This window comes from Argopecten irradians, chromosome 16 (genome assembly GCF_041381155.1).
Source record: "Argopecten irradians isolate NY chromosome 16, Ai_NY, whole genome shotgun sequence".
NCBI lineage: Eukaryota > Metazoa > Mollusca > Bivalvia > Pectinida > Pectinidae > Argopecten > Argopecten irradians.
The window spans coordinates 16350608-16369470 of NC_091149.1; the positions used below are offsets into that span (position 1 = coordinate 16350608).

General features: G+C 33.1%; 1 protein-coding gene across 1 annotated transcript in view; it reads right to left on the bottom strand.

The window, feature by feature from the left end:
• Positions 1-7587: 7587 nt before the first annotated feature.
• LOC138310813 (metalloprotease mig-17-like) overlaps positions 7588-18863 on the bottom strand; it is a 36813-nt gene continuing 25537 nt past the window's right edge. The window contains exons 11-17 of the mRNA XM_069252138.1: positions 17337-17519; positions 15978-16119; positions 15231-15350; positions 11567-11618; positions 10715-10831; positions 9860-10009; positions 7588-8985 (exon numbers count right to left, since the gene is read on the bottom strand). Coding sequence (XP_069108239.1) covers positions 8795-8985; positions 9860-10009; positions 10715-10831; positions 11567-11618; positions 15231-15350; positions 15978-16119; positions 17337-17519 — 955 coding nt within the window. The 3' untranslated portion in view covers positions 7588-8794. The remainder of the gene's footprint in view (positions 8986-9859; positions 10010-10714; positions 10832-11566; positions 11619-15230; positions 15351-15977; positions 16120-17336; positions 17520-18863) is intronic.

The window sequence follows — 18863 nt, forward strand, 5'->3', positions numbered from 1 at the left end:
TTAAAGACAGTGATAAAAGTGTACTTCCCTGTTATTTTTGCATTTCAAAATATTTTTATTAAATCATTAGATTTAAAAGGGATTTGGCAGCAGGCTATGCCTATATTAGCCCTCTCCCTGTGGATACATACATGTACATCTCAAAATCATATATATGATATATGTAAATTTACAGACAATATTGAAATTAAATATATATTTAGGATACACTTGTAAGTAATACTATGATAACGCTTCAATAATGAGCATGTATAAAAAGCATGTTAAGTATATATATATACATGTACAGAAAAAAATAATCTTCACATTGTCCTGTGTAATAATATAGAAAAACAAATGCACAAACGACGAAGTCTTCGTTAAGCATTAGCGCTTTCACTTTATCTTCAGATACTCAACTGTAGTTACATGGTAACAATAACAACAACAACACATGATGACGTCATAGGTTTGTTGACGTCACAATATATAAAGGGGAGGTAAATCTTAAATTTGACTATTTAGTTTAGGTTTAAATAATTTGATAAAATACTTTTCTTTCTCTTTTCTTTCTAAAGCAGTGTCTGGGTACATTTTGTAAAATGGAAATATTTTAAAGTTCTTTTGTCCACATACATCAAGATGTTCACTTAGTTTGATTTTTCTATATTCAGGAGAATGTATATGTTGTTTGTAAACGCGGACCCTGCCTCTTAACAGGAGACCAATTAAGAGGCAGGGTCCGCGTTCACAAACAATTTTGGGAATTTGAATTATACGTTAATGTCTTACATCATGAGACACTTGACTTTGATCAATAATAAAAGGTATAATGTGTTCAAGTAGATAGTCAGGGGATTCATGATTAATTATCTTAAAAAATAACATATGTTGTTTATCAATTCTACGTTTTTTGAGAGTGTCCCAACCAAGTTCATTATAGATAACAACATGATTAGTACCTCTACGTAAACCAGAGATGACTCTAGCAGCGTCAAGTTGGATATATTCTATAAGTTCGGATTCCGTTTGATTGCGATTATTCCATACAACACTTGCATATTCAAGGTTAGGGCGTATATATGATTTGTATATAATTTCTAGTGTTTTCCTATCTAGATTAAACTTAAGTGATCTTAACACATTTATGTTTTTTGTAGGTATTTTCAAATATAACATTTACATGGTCAGACCATGTCCCACGATTATTCAAAATAACTCCATGGTGTTTATGTTTATTAACATTAGTTACAGTATTATTCATGGAAATAAGGTCAGGATGAAGTATATCAGCATTATGTTTATTTGAAATTAAAAGTGCTTCTGTTTTATTTGGGTTAAAAAGAATTCCCCATTTATTCGCCCGTATAGATGTTCTATTCAAGTCATTATTTAGTATTTCAGCTGCAGCTACCTGATCATTATTATAAGTACAAAAGGGGAAGTATCATCTGCGAAAAATTTGATATTTATTTATATCCATCAATAATTACTCTTTGCTGCCTATCAATCAAATAATTAGAAATCTATTTTAAAACATTATCATTTATACCATATTTTTTTCAATTTATATATAAGTCCGTCATGCCAAACCTTGTCAAATGCTTTACTGATATCATCAAACACTAATCTTGCTTCTTTTCTTCTATCAAGCTGTTTCATAATAGTATCATATATTGAAATAAGTTGGTCAACAGCAGAGTCTTTAAGGAGAAAGTCAGATTGATTTTTTGGAAATTATTCCATTCATGGATAGATAGTTAAAAAGATATTTAAAAACAATTTTCTCTAACATCTTACTAAATATTGATTTAACGGATATGGGTCTATACATGTAGTTGGATGGATCACTTCTCATCCCCTTGCCCTTGTATAGCTGTTTCATTAGCATTTTTCCAAATTTGTTCAATAGATTTATTAAAAATAATATGTAAAGGTTTAATAAGGGTTTAAGATACACCTTTGATAAATCTAGGGTGAATTGAGTCAGGGCCTGGCGGTTTTTTGACATTGATACTGTGGAGCTGGTCACATACATCTTGCTCAGTTATAGTTATATTAGAAAATTGGTGTGGGAAAGGAGGAATATCAGTTGGAACATCATCTGCAGTTTTATCAGTAGTAGAGATAGAAGTGAAGAAAGTGTTAAAAGACTCGCACTTGTCTATATGGTGTATTGTTAATTCACCATTGATTTCCAAGGGATAATCTGTATCATTTTTCTTTTTATTATTAATGACGGATTTAGCTATTCTCCACCATTTACCAGGAGGAATAGTTTTATCAATAAGAGAATTTTGTAATTTCAATAAATAATCATGTTTAGCATTTCTAATCATGGTGATAACAGTATTTCTTAGCTGTCTATATTTTCCCCAAGAAGAGGGGGTATTTAAATGTTTAGCCTTAGAATGCTGTCTATTTCTCTGTCTCATTTTCAATCTGATTTAATTGTTCATCCATATCTTGTCATTGGGTCTTATAATTACAGTTTTATGAGGAACAAATCACTCAATACAATTCAAAATTTTGTCAGAAAAGGATTCATTTAGAAGTTCAATGTTATTAGTTCTACCTAATTCTTCATCCCAATCAATTGATGATAGATAATTGTTAGCATTTTCATAATCAGCATTATTGAAATATAGTAGAGTTTTTTTTAAACATTGTTTATGAAGAGTTTTGTATGAAATTGATACATTTACAGCACAGTGGTCACTACAAGATGGAGGATGAACAATTACGTTAGAAGTTTTTCTAGTATCATTTGTCAAAATTAAGTTAAGGCATGTTGGAGATGTGGAGGTTATCCTAGTAGGTTCATTAACAATATTTTGCAAACCATATTTTATCATAATTCTCATAAGATGTGAATTAGGGATTAATTTCAGCATGTCACGATTAATATCACCAAAACTAAATAAATCTTTATTCAAACTGTTTGCTTTTTCAATTGCTTCATCTAATTTGTCCCAGTAATTTACTAGGGAGTTAGGCTGCCTGTACAAGCAACCAATAAGTACAACTCTATTGTTAAATTTGGCTTCTATCCATACAAGTTCAATATCGTTAGATTCTATATCGGGTCTTCTTTTTGCTACAATATTATTTTTTACATATATAAGAACACCTCCGCCTTGTCTATTCTGTCTATCTCTTCTGAAGACTTGTGGAAATTGTTCAATGCAAATATCATTATCTTTAATTGAGGGGTTTAAATGAGATCCACTGACACAAACATTACCAAATTCGCCAAATTCAGTATCGATAATATCTAGTTTGTTTCTTATTGAACAGGCATTTACATGACAGATAGAGATATCATTGTGTATATATTGATTGTCTCCAACATTGGGTCCTGGGTTTGGATGAACATCATGACATTGTAGAAGAAGTAAACTTTTTGTTTTAAACTTGAAATTGAGATTTTTATTAACCAGATTCAAAGACAGGAGGAGATCCTAAAACTTATATGTATCTGACATCAGTTGTAACACTACATCCGGGATAGAACCCACAGCCTGGATAAGGTTATGGAAATTCATATTTATATATAATGAGAAATAAAGATTGACCATAGATCTATCCAGGTCATGAGTTTTTCAGGATGTAGTGACAGCATAGAATATCGACATATTGTCCTAATAATTAAATTGAAGTTTTTCAATACATTGCAATTATTTGAAAAAAATGATGTTGTTTGTTTTGTACATGTACGAGACCATCAACGAGCGTAGGCATGAAATGAATAAACAAAATAATAACTATAAAAATAGTAAATAAACAAACATTGAACATTGTAAACTGGAATAAACACAATTTACCATGTGACAGTATATATGGTCCATCAGAACCTCCAGTGTGTGTGTGTAAACACCCTTACTGTACGTTTACAGGACTTGGATGTGTTGATGCATATGTTTACATATTTACAATGTACAGAATGGCCCTGTTGTTTATATGTTGACTTTCGCTAGCTATCTAACAACGTCTTCACGAATACAGCAGTCACAATACTTCGATTTCGAGATACCAAATTGACGTGAGTAAAGTACGATTTACCGTCGATTAGTATCACATTCTTATGATTTTGGCGTGATTTTGTAACTACACTAATTACAGGGAGGTGGATGTAATGAACGGTTAATCATACTTTACCCACGTTGTTTTGGTATCTCGAAACCCCTGTATAACGATAAATGTCTGTTAACCATCTATTTTTGCTGAATTTAAATGGAAAATTGAAATGACATTTATAACACTTGGAGCTCATTTGAATAAACTGCGTCAAGAGTTAAGCTTTGTTATTTTATTGAATTGTGCTTAAAATTTGCCGAAGGGTTGGTTACTTTATGGACGTGGTCTATGTGTGTGTCGAGATCACTAACGTCTTCCTCCATAACACTGGTTTAGATCAGCCTGGATTTTATGGTCTTCGGTTCTGTAAAAAGGTATCGTTAAACGTTCAATAAGTTCGAATCAATTTAAGATTGGTATCAAATGGTTTTTGCAAAAACGTGAAACGAAGTTGAACGAATAAGATATCATATCAACACTTAAAACAACTACTGAAATGGTCGTTTTAACACGCAGAATTACTATCAGTTGTATGTAAAGATGTTGTTTCCGCTATAGCAATGAGATGCATCACAATTTACCAGGTTCCAAAAAACTAATGTTGCTATCACACATTTCGTGCATAGAAATCAATTATTTCAGCTTGTACATGCAAGTGTAATTTACTTCCATACTTAAGATATTGAAACTTCGTCAATATAATTCCGAAATGATTTGGTAAAACGTAATTGTCATATATCTCTTTAATGTATAAGTGTTATGCATGAATTATCGAGTGTTTGCTTGTTATTACCACATAGGGCTTTTCGGGTCTTGACACAGCTGTTCTGAAATAATTATTGCCTCTAAATACCAGTATTCCAATCAATTTTGAACAATTACTGCATGTCGTATATTCACTGTAACAACACATTTAATGTCGGTATACCGATAATTCGACATGCCTGACAAAAATGAGTTGGTTTAAATTTCATTACATCTGAGTAAAATAAGCAGTTTTTCAGTTTACCGTATTCCCGCTTATCTCCTTTGTTTGTTGACAACCCATTTGTCACTTTACAAAGAAATACCATACATAAATTGATGAACCCTTTTTTCTCTGAATAAATTGGCTTCCAAAATTTCAAGTCGTACCCTATGTTATGTGGCATCGAGGTTGAATGATCTTGGTGTGTGCTTGATTTACTCCATTCTGCTATATTTGCATTCACTGCAGTCTCACTATGTAACCTTACCAAGCGCAGTTGGCAGTAATATAGACTATGCACTTCAATCGCTTATTATGACGTCATTATTATTGTGACGTCACAATTGCCGTGCCAGCGATCACGGAAAATGGCTCTTTAAATGGATGTTCCATCCCTGACGATAAATATTGATTTATTCATTATAGATGCAAAGCCCCTAGGTATTTCACTATAAATTGTAACAAAATTTAAATATAAACATTGAACGTCTTTCACTTGGCATTCATAGCTAATATGAATGCAAACTTGTCAGAGGCAGATGTAAAATGAAGCGCTAGCGGGCTTCATGGAACTTTTTTCTGTCCAGTTCATATGGGCTGTGAATGCCAACTGAAAGACGTTCAATTCTTAAGCAAACGTTCTTATTTTAGCACATTTCGTGTAGTCACGTTCTATATTAAATGCTAAACCAAATTTGAATAACGATTTATGATGGCAGATGGAAATAAGAAAAATTAGATGGCTCAATACCAGAAATAACGTTTCATCAAGTGTATTACTGTACGTGAATCAGACATAAAAACACATAAAATAAGTAGGTTTACATTATGTACTGTTGTTGAATATAAGTGTAGTACCGCTAAAATAAGTAGGTTTACATTATGTACTGTTGTTGATATAAGTGTAGTACCGCTAACATAAGTACATTTACATAATGTACAGTTTTTGATATAAGTGTAGTACCGCTAAAATAAGTACATTTACATTATGTACAGTTGTTGATATTAGTGTAACATTCGTGAATTACAACAAACTGCATTGTTAAAGAAAACAAACATTTCATTTGATGAATTCACCTTCAGCGATCTGGTTTGTTGACGATATACATTATAGTTATTTAGTGTCAAAACTGTCAATTTTACAAAGTTTAAAAGACGATACCTGCTTCTGATTAAACCATTATGCCAACACTATATTAAGATGGTATCAACATTTATTCGGCCAAACAATTATCACAACTTACATGTAACTTAAATCAGAATCAAACATTTGCAAAATAAATCAAAGAGTATATTCTTACTAACAGAAATAACGTTAACATATTTTATAGAGAGGTAACATTTCTTCCTTTCTTTTTTTGAAACAGAATGTTAAAAAAAAGATATCGATGCCTTAAAATCACATATACAAGATGACGTCATTTATTTGTGTGGCAGACACATGTATCATCGATTTTTGTGAAAAAGTCGGGGTTTAATGTAACAATTTAGTGAATAATTATAATATGCCTTATTACAAGGACTGAGAAGTAAAACAAAAATATACACATCCATGTCCACTCTCATTCAAACCCAATCGCTCAACGCACTTACATGAATTAGCCTATTTGATTATAAATCAGAACCAAATTTATGATAACAGGCAAAATATTCACAAAAATAACAAAACAGCACTTCGTTAAAACATCGAAATCGGTATACCGACTCGTATTGAATAAATATTGATAAAGTCATAATAACTTTATACATAGCACACGTATACCACTATTCTAATGACATCATCAATGTACATCGGCATTCTATCACGACTCGATAGTGTTAAGGATAAACGATATGGTTAGGGGTATGTATGTATCAGAGTTACTTCCCTTTCATAAAACGAAGGGAAGTAACTAAATATAATCAGATAAGAACCCCAACACGAGAACATCTTCTTGGTGTAATAACATATAAAATATGTCGTTATCATTGTTTGTTTGTGTGTGTTATTTACATTCCTTTTTGACACAAATTTTCAAATCATTTTTAAAAATATCTATTTATAATACTTGCACGAACACAGTATTATACATGTAAATAGTTGTGTTGCCATTCTTAAAACTAAAACATAATAAACCAAAAATCATGACAGCGATAGCAATTAAAGACAAGATTAACAATCTACAATGCCAGTTCATTAACCTGATTATGTATAATCTTTAAAAGATGGATTTTCGATGATTTTCATAGAGAGCAGTTATATATTCCATAAAGGAAACAATAACACTTATTATGAAGTGATAATCTTACCTTATCATTTAATTGTTTATCATGTGAATCAAATATCACTACATCTGAGATTTTTTTATTTATTGAACTACAAGTTTGCATAAATGTTTAACGAAGAATATTATTGATATATATTCTGTACAAAACTCGTGTAGGTACGAGAATACATATGTGTTCTCGTCTCGTATTCGCAATTGTCCGTATTAAATGGGGTTTTTTATCTGCCGCTTCAAGAGATTTCTTTCAGTGTTTAATACTCTGTAGTGTTTCCAGTCTATGGCCAAGGCCAGTAACTTATCACAATAAACTGTTGTACCTACAGATTTCGACCAATTTCATTACGATTTGCACTAATATGTTTTTTCCGTAACATAAACATTCATAAATTTTCATAATGCACAGTTTTCGTAGTCTTAGTTAAAAAAAACAATACGTCTTTTTCAAATACGAAATACTCTTTTAACTAGTCTAAGAATATTCTTTATATGGGACACATCATACTGCTTCACAACATTTCATTTTTATTCAAAACGTTGTAATAGCCCTGTTCAACATATCGAACCTCCAATTAAAAGAAAATGAATATTGTTTAACCAACACATTTGCGCGTGCGATAAAATTTCCCGTACATTAGAACCATCACAATATACATAGCAATATTAAATCGACGTGAAAACGTTATTCTCTTAATATGTAGTTGTCATCAATGGTCCAGCTTATTATGTGTAAAAGCACTATCTTCACCTGAACAATATGAATGGTTTGTGAAACTTGTTGGATGCATAATAGAGGCTCTCACGAAGGCTGTTAACCCTCTTTAAACAGCATGACGTAATATTACCTCTGCTTGGTAGCATTTTCATCTCGAGTTGGCCGCTGTGCGCCAAAGCCCATGGAAACATTGACAGTGTGTGCCATGTTTACAGCGCATATTACTACATGTGAGCCGGTTGAACTATGTGTGTAAAAGAAGTTTTATTTTATCTGAGATATGAGGGTGAACACTGTAAATACAAGTCGAGAGCAAATTAAGTTTTCCTCCTCATATTCTTCCCTTTTCTCTTCACACATTTATTCCACGTCATTCTTTCCTTCTCTCTTGATACATTTATACCGAGTATTAATATCGTTGAAGAGCGTCATAGGTTTGCTTACGAACATTTACGTATTTACCAACATTGCACCATAATGTTGTTTTGAACTCGCTTCTTATTTAAAGCAATGCAGTCTTGAATAACTTAATGATAGCAACATTATTACAATCCTATCCATATCACATACACAAGGACATAGTAGCATAAAGCCTTGCTCCCTTTCATATCATGAATGTGTATACTGATATCGATCGTTGTTTCAGCTTTTAACAATACATCACGTTATATTGGATTCAAAAAGATCACACCCATCAAACGAACACAAAATTATCATTTTTGTGAACGTTTTCGGAGAGTCAGATTCTTAAAATTTTTAAAGAATTGAAGTTTGACACGAGAGATTTCGGTGTTATCTTTTCAATAGGTAGCAGCTCGCACAGCAATGTTTGTTGATCATGTCTCTGTCACATACACGTCGTCCGTTCTGAGAAATAAAGTCCTGACACTCTAACCCGTTAATCCGTACAAAGCTGTTGTCTGTACATGTGGAAGCCGTCACATGTGAGTAGGAGTTGTTCTCTATCGGGGACACTGTTGGTGCTGTAACAGTATATACAAACTATTAATTTAATTGTCAAGAAAATACATAACAATTCAGGCAAAATTGATGGATTTAATTTGATAAAACGCATTAAATCTTAACGGAGACTCCTATTCCGTCTTTGCATATTACAGAGTAAACTCCCTTGGGAGTAGGTATTTATTTGACGTCAGTATTGTGTGGACACAGTTAACGTCAATTTCTCCGAAAAGTATTACGTTACGCTCCCAAACACATTCAATATCTACCCGCAATGGAAGTTAAGTCTGCAATATGCATATACAGAATAAGCTACTTTAAGTTTGTTTAATTTCACGGTTTCATCTTTAAGAAATATCCGCGAGAACTCTTTTCGCGCGTTTGTCAATTCTAAACATAAATACGCTACTATTTTATTTGGGAGTTTCACAACTCGAATAAAATTAACTTGACAGCAAAGATAGCGACATTGAATCTAAAACAAATAAAATAAACAGTACATTAAACAAGCAGTACTGGAAAACAACAAATAAATAAAAAATAAAGAAAACAACAAATAAATAAAAAATAAAGAAAAAAGAAAATAAAAAATAAAGAAAACGAGCAATAGTAAAAAAAAATATAGATATATATCACAAAAAACAAAAGGAAAACATCAGATAAAGTTGTATGTACGCATGCATAAGTGAATGGTTACTGTTTAAACACTATTAATATGCATATCAGAAAAGATGTATGTGTAATAAGAAATGGAATATTAGCAGTGATAACGGAGATCGAGTCCGAACCTCTGAACACGGCTAATCTACCAACAGAGCTACATGAAAATCGATGTCATTTGTATTATACATGAACATTTCTAATTATCTTAATCAATTACGAACGGACAATTACCTGGTGGGTTTGTGCAGCTCTTACAACAAAAGTTCATAACATTAGGATCCAGAGTACATATATCTGTGCCATATCGTTGGATAAATTGCCCACATTGTAATCCATTTATAAGTATCTTCATGTCTTTGCAAGATTCTTCTTTGGTAAAATCTGAAAGAGAATTGAATTTGTGCTAATCTGACTTTTACAAATAAAAACGATCAATATATTTATTTAAATCAAATGAATGTGTATTAATATATATACTTGTTTAAAGACGAGAATGAATAATGAATAACCTGATTTTGAAATCAATCAAAAAGAATTAGTTTTTCTTTCTTATTATCTTATAACACAAAACCCTACTTTAAGATTAAAAATACGCCAGCCGTACGCCTACATGTAAAATACGAAAACACCATAAAACGGCTACTTGATCACCATTTATTGTGTCGTTTAAATTCCGCTTCGTCGAGGGCATAGTAAACTTATAAATAATTCCTTCAAAGTACCAATAACACCAAATATACATGAAAACGGGACATTCTATTGCAGCATTTTACGATATTTTTGTCCAGAGTTGCCTAACGGTATTTGTGCTCAATTGAGATAGACTATATCACTTTGAGATATTGGACGAAGTACTTGTCCCGAAGGATAGCAAAGCACTATCATCAGCATTATGATAATTGTCGAATAGCAGAACACAAGATAGAAGGCTAGAACGATATCTGGCCTAAATCTAGCTGCCGACGCAATCTGCATCAATCATTAAATATCGAGGATTTCTCTGGAAATTGACATTTCTCTCACATTATTGCCGCTAATGTGACTGTCTGTTGATGCGTTAGGAGGGTACATGCATTTGCTAATTACTTTTATTGCAGGACTCGCAGCAACGTCTGTAGAAGCTTGGGTCTCTACATCTAAATGGGGAGGCTTCTTCGCTACATTTCGTCCGCGAGGGTGGAACGTCGGGGAATGGGCAATCACCTGTCAAAACGAATCAAATTGTTATAGCATGATAAACTTATTATTTCATGTGTAAATGACATTCTGTCAACCCATGGCATCTTTAGTCCTGTTGATGTCCTCTATAAGGCACAAGTGGCTACATAATAGCCTAATTATGTCTAAACTAGATGTCACTTCAGTTAAGAAAGACAAAGCATTATGTCGCATCGACACTTACATTATGAAGAGACTCTCGAGACTGCTATGATGAAATAACATGTCACATGATTTCAGAAGGAAAGCAAATATGTCGTTTATGGTAAAAAAAAACCCGATCACACACCTACACTTTTAAGGGGAAAAACGCACACTTTGATTTCTTGAAAATAGGATAAACATACATGTCTGTCCTCAATTAAGTTGTTTTAAAGTTCTTTTCTTATATACAATTACATGGACAAGCAACCCTGTATATAAATACCACCAATATGATAAGGAGAAAGCTGTCTCCTTTATGGTTTTTGGGACCTATAGGGCCCTAAGTAATTCGTCTTTATGAGGAGGTATTATTTATAGAGAGGTGGTCGCTAAGGCAGGTTTCAATGTTCATCTCCAAAGCTTTAATGAGGATTTCTGCGCATTGTAAAAGGCCTCGCTATTCCAACAGCTCTTACCACTGTTATCGTGTGATAACGTAAAATGTGGCTTGCTAATTATCTGGAATGTATATCTGATTTGTTTAATGTTCTTAAACATTTGGTTATAGGGATTTACCTGGAACTGATGGGGCTTTGTCGTCCCACACACATTTCCCGAGTTTGCACCACTGAAACAAGTTAAATTTGAAGAATACTATTACATGCATTGGACATTCATATTTGGTACATATATGTTATCGTTTTGTTTCACGTGTCGTAATTGTATAAATGCAATAGAAACATGTGTACATCAAAAGTACACCTTGATTAGAAACACAAATGACATAATTTTGATTTCTCCTTCATAATAAATTTTGTGTATAATTATTATAATTAATATGTTACAGTAACATCACTGCACTTTTCCCTCTGCAATGACGTGTGTTTGGTCCTCTACATTTAGTCTAAATATAATGTATCATTTAAGACTTTACATATTGCGAATTGTAAACCTGTGAGTCTTCTCTCTACTTGTATCGTTGTTACAAGTGTCATTTTGCTTCATTCCGGTGAACGGATATTTCAGTCAGTGTCATGGTTTCAGTGCACTGATACTGAAAGCGAACTCCATTACTTATTGTATAAGATAAAGTAATTTAAGAGGACAAATGCGGAAGTCAACAACGTCAGGCGCAGATGAAGCCATGGGACTATAAAATGCTTTGGCGGAATGACACCGCTATCCATGGCAGTAAGTCGTCAAATGATTAGTGGATTAATGAGCCCCGTATTGTACATGTATATAACAATACAACGAAAGTTATACATATATTTGGTAACAAAGAAACGCTAATCATGTAAAACATTTCCTAACAGAAATCTTGCTCTATGATACAGGATCAACAGTTCGAATATTCATTACCGCTAAGCTTTTATCTGTGATCAACGGAACGTGTCACGGAAAGTATGCAACAGTATCAAAACCAGTATCAAGAATATCCATCACGGACTTTTACGAGGTCTGGTGTCAAGGTTCTATTGGGACATATGCAAAGGAACTCCCCTGAAGTGGCCAGTGAATCAATACAAAGAGAAAGATGATATTTATTCCCCGAGAAGCCTGACAAGATTAAAAGGCTGACCTTTCTAGTGTAGGCATATTGGATTCTATCGCCATTTTGAAGTAACGTACAATTGTCTTACAATCATATTTTTTCTGTTAATGGAATATTTGCCTTTAATCAAACAGATGATGCCGTCTGACACGATTCAGGCCTTGCACATGTTATTTGCATAATGGTGCATATAGATTTAGGGTAAAACCGCGAAACATAGAGAACTGGTCGAAACATTTATACCAAGTAACGCAAAATCGTGATTTTTTTGCTGGAAATGTTGATTCGCAGAAATAACTGGTTATACGGAACTTCACGACTGTGAATTTTACCGAAAATACTTTTTTCCCATTACGATATCACTCGATTTTACCATTGATTTTAAATTTTTTTAAAGTTGTTCTCGTGAGACATGGTGAAAGATCACAATATGTCAATCTGGTTCCGTGTCTAACTTTCATGGTGTATTGTTCATGCTCTTATAGAATGCGTACGTTAGGTAGAGCTTAAAGACGCATAGGTTTGTTAAATACCGACAGGGAATTGGGTTATTGACCGATCGCCAGACGTTCTATAAAGCCATGTCTCGTGCTTGCAAACCTACGTGTTCTTATTCAAGTCGGAGCAAGCATCATAGATACACAAAACAGAATGGAAAGTCACGTGCGGTTTGATTGACAGCTGGCAATCCTTCAATGGCGCAAATGATACAACTGTTTATATATTAGTGTGTTCTATTTAGTACACGCACACTTACTACACCAAGGAATTATTCATTAGTTATTCATTTGTATCATTCAGAACACAACCTGAGTCTTAGGTTATCGAAGATGTTAAAACAAATGATTAAGTACAGCCATTAGTAATATTACAGAAGACATCATATTTTGTGCAGTCAATGATCGAATGTGCATTGATATATACAATAAAATCTTTTAATTCGAAATGCAATGGACTCGGTTAAACGTTTGGAATACGGGGTATTCGAGTTATCAGGGGTTGGATCTTTAAAGTCAGCACCACGATATCAAATTAGGACTATCTGAGTTTTCTTTACATAAATTACACTGTCGGGATCATGCGATCATTTCTACAAATGAGATGTTCGAATCCCGGTCTGGCCGCTACATTTTCTCTCCTCCTGTTACAGATTTGGCGCCCAACTAAATAACCCATGATGGTGGCTTTGGAAGGGTCTCGTATGTCTTCGAGGGCGAAGACTTCGAGAAAGGAGGGAGGAGAAAAGCAGGATTAGACTGGGGCAATCATCGGTGACCATGTATCTCAGTCGGTAGAGCACTCGGCTAGTGTTCGGAGGGTCCCGGGTTCGAATCCCGGTCTGCCCGCTACATTTTCGCATCTCCTGTTACACATAAATCAACTCGAAAAATCATGGTGTCTGCGTATGTATGTTAAGTAAATACTACATCTTTGTAGCATGGAAACTTTTAGATAAGATAAACACATTGTAAATCGTAATTAAACAGCTTTAAAATAAACCGCATCCTCTGGGTATGGTGCTTTCTACTATTTTCCGACGGAAATTGACTATCTATGCTGTTTCTTGATTACCACTTTGTATAATGCTTTACATTTGTTCACTTCGAAATGTCTCTCAGTAATTTCCGTAGCGTAAATTACATCAATCAAAATCTTCACGACGGATATCAATCGGTGCCTGCAAGCTATCACATGATGCACAGTGATAAATTATTTTATATATATTTAAAACAAGCATGCATCAGAATGGCATCAACCCTCAGGATTTGCAGCTTTGCATCATGTTGATACATATATAATGATTGATTTATATTGTTTCTAAATAATGTATATTTCTACAAGTGAAACACCCTGCAGTATATCAAGTAAGACACTGTAGACATCAAATGCAATATTTCAGGTTTTCTAAGTCATTTTCACCATAAGAATAATGGATGAAGTGTTAAGTTTTGTCGATAAAATAATAATGTAAACATCACAGGCAGCTGCAAAGTGCAATAAATATAGGATCCTACTTGAGTGCTCATTTTATATGAGATTTTATGAAACGAGTCTAAGAAGTTTTTATTTTTTCGATCCTTGGCGAGCCAAAATAAAACTTCAAGAAGATTTTCATAAAATTTCCTATGAAATGAACACAAATTTATGATATTTTATATCACAAAACTACAAATACCTACATACAAGTTAAAATATATTTCGAAAATCCAGTGGACGTCGCAATAAATTTTCAGTCAATGAAAGTCGCTCTAAGTGATGTTACACTATTGACATACGCAAAAATATCACATAGGCGAAATCATTGGATATCAGGCGGCGGATTATGTGATAAAGTTATTTACTTTTCAATAACATTGTTTATGGGCCAGGCCCCGATATCTCAAAACAAAAGTACAGACTTAAGTCAAAAACTTTAGTTTTTCTTGTAATTCATATAAAATGTATGACTTAAGTCAGTTTTTGACTTAAGTTTGTTTCGAGAAATCAGGGCCAGGTTCCACAAAGAAAAAGAACAAATGCTGCCGGGACCGGCAATAACTTCGTATTGAGCCAGGTTGTCGAGTTATCAGAGTTCGTGTTAAGTCAGGCTGTCGAATAATCGTATCAACCACGTTCCACCGTAAACATGTATTCTATCCAAATTAATGTATACATGTGTGTGTGTGTGTTTTCATTTCAACTTACCTTTTTATTTCCACAAGATGAACCCATGGCTGCTCTCTGTTCGCTAGCCGTTATACATATCTTCCTTTTGGGATCATAACAGTACATCTTATAGCACATTTCATCAGTGGAAGATGGCGGCTGAAATAACAAAAAATACGTATTGTAAACAAATTTCTTTCGCGAGCGATTTATTTGCGCGAGTTTTGCGATCCAAACAGTTAACTTATATCTACGTCAATAATACTGATAACACTACCCATTCCTGTTGAAAATAAATCCATGAATGTTAATCTTCGCAAACAACGAGATTAAGTTGCCACGAAAGAAAGTTGGTTTGAAGTAAGAATTATACATATAAATTGAAATCCAGTGTCTAAATTTATTAACATGAAATATACTTTTTGAAGTACGTTAATGTCTTTGTTTTAATAAAATTAAAGAAAAAGTAAAGATTATGTTTTTTTAATTGCATGCTTTTCGATATTTTCATTAATAAATTAAAAATAACAAACACGGAAAATTATCATTGAATACTAAACAAGAGTACTTTAGTATATATGTGTCCTGCATGACCCATCAGTATGCAAAATATATTACATAAATGTAAAACGAAGCTCGGAATATATAAATTATATAAAATAAAATGAAAACTACAAGTAATAAAACATTTCAGATAATTTCTCGAGATTTAGTAGACTAAATCACTGTCTTCCCAACATTTGTTAGACAAAATTGTCCTTTTTATTTACGGGATGCTATACTTACACACATAAAGGATGAATTGCCGTATACATCTCGACATTGATTATGGACATCTTCGATTTGACCCGGTGGTATCATAAGATAGGGCTTTACTACAATGGTCGCCAATGATGGCCCCGTATCCTCGGCAAGGCAATTCCTGTTCCTGTAATCACATAACAAAAACGTCAATATTTTTTTGTTATTTCCTCGAACAAAAGCTCAGGTTTACGTTTCCGTTATTTCAATGAACATTCCACATCATTATCTTAGAATGAAATACAAATGCCTTTAATCAGTTTCATTATCAAATAACAATTATTGTCTTAAGGCATACTCGCAAGGATTATTGTTTCATTTGATCATTTCAGCTATCTTGTACCGTATTTAACAATATGGGTTTTTTTCCATTTGTCTTTTTACCAAATTACTATAATCAAACATAACCATAAAATCATCCAAGGGACAAGGAAAAAGAGAATTGTATAGACAAGTGATCAATATATATAGATAAAATAAATCAGGTTTGTCTGAAGGGGCCATACGGATGTGGTCTTAATACACAGTTGGTCGTTATAAAGAGGTGGTCTGTAAGACATCTTTCTCTGTATTAAGGAACGAATTAATGACATAAAACATTATTTGTCAAAACATTTTATAACAATAAATAGCCGGTTATTTTCGCGGGGATGATATTTTTGCAATCTCGCGAGCATAGCTTTGATCCGGAAAAAAGTGATCCACAAAATACAAATATTGAGAAATGTTTGATTCATATATACCTTCAGAGCCAGATCGAGATAATTTGAATCAGATTTAATTTCATTTCATCGTTTTCACTTTAGATATCGAATATTTGAAAAAGGGTCGCTAAGGAAGAATACAATGTATAAGAAAACATGTCAGATCGTCTAATTGTAGAATATCGATATGGATCTCTCGAGATCGAATAAATTTCTATTTATCATTATATTATTCTAAAAGTTGGTTGAAGAAATTTACAACTACAAGGTATTGCATACATAAGAACATCAGGAATCGATGCAATAAAACTTTTTTGTCAAAATGTTATGTTGTACTTTCATCAAATGCCACAGGACTATCCTGCAAATCATGTAACAAGCCTCAATAATTAGTTTTGTTTTGTTATTTGTTTAAAATCCGTTCGTTTAAAGTTTTGTTAACACTGAATGCGTCAGTCATAATTGCTGCAGTTTCAACAAATTGATTCAAATTAAAAACTTCCAATAATTTCCAATTCTCATAACGCCAGTAAAAAGCAAAACCGTGACTACATCTTTATGACTTCCAGCAAATTGGTTAAGTCAAAAATATTGAAAGCTCGTATCTTGACTCTAAAAACTAGCCTCGTATTTGAATTACCTGTTTGAAAGCTTTTTCATCTGCAGTTCAATTTGTCTAATGGAACAATCTGAGAATTTAAAACTGTATTCTTTTGTCTTGCTGTTGATAATTGCCGACGATGGAGCCATAATGTAGTTCAGTTCTTTTGGGCATCGTACTGTTAACGCGGAGGAGTCCCCGTCGTGGTATATGACTCCGAGGCTAAATAAAATAATGGAAAACAAGAAATTTAAAATAACAATTAAACAACAAGCGATAATTATAAAGGACATGACGACAATGTGTTTTTAAAAAATATAAAGAAATTTCTTTGACAAGGAGTATCAAGTTAAGCCATACTAACAATCACATAAAAGCATGCATCACAAAATTAAACGTTATATCCAATGGTATCGGAGACAGCGAAATTTCTGACATAAATATGCATAACAATAACAGAATGTAATAGAAATTTTCAATACATTGGATATCAACACAACGTGGGTGATATTTGATATCGATTTGTCTCCCCTTCCTGTGATTATGACTCACAGTTATGGCTATTTTTCTATGACTGAGTAATCCCATTTTATTTTTAATAATACCTTCATTCATTTTAAAATCTGTTGAATATTAAGTACACACATTATGGTTGATTTATCCCTTTACTTGTTTCTTAATGTCTTCATTCAATTTTACATTCTGAGTGGAATTAAGTAAAAAAGAGACATCTAAGTGATATGTATCTAAACCGCCAAGTCAGATCACGTGATGACGTAACCACATCAACAGAGATACAGATGTACGATAGGTAATCGCTATATGCACTTATCTCTATTTATAGACCATTACAAATTAATTTTATCTTGCGAGACCTGTAGTTCTCTAAATTGAAGAATATCTTTTCAGAGTATAGATATATATTTACTGAACTATCGGTCTCTCTATTCTGTATTTGTATAATATAGAGGTAACTGACTTTACAGGTAGATGATTACACTGTCATCATTTTAAGAGCACAAATAACGTTACAAAAACATGACGTAACAATGGATTACTACTATCTGTCTTGTATCCAATATTTATACACAAAACAAATATATGAAGCAATTTTGGTTACATTTTGTATAATCAAGTATACGCTAGATTTCAAAAAAGCCTACATTGCCATTTGATTGGCAGATGTAACTCTTATGCCAGATACTTGTAATCAATATAGCCATGTTAAGAGATAGGCGCCGCATCGTGCGGAGATTGCAGAATATAACTTTTAATTGAATGCTACCAAAATAGCATGATTCAATTTTGGAAATGCAGTGTTACTGAAAATCAACCTTAAAATTCAATTTGCTGTGTGGTTTCTAAATCACGTCGATGTATCTGAGAGTGAAGGGTGATATCTCAAACCGTCGGATGAGATCATTTCATTTATAGAGCACTTACTGGCAAACTCAATCGAATGCATACACACTAATTATTTAATCAGTTTAGAAGCATTCTAAGGTTGATTTGAACTATTATGTGACCATTGATCTATTATTTCGTTACTCATGAGATTTGTGACGA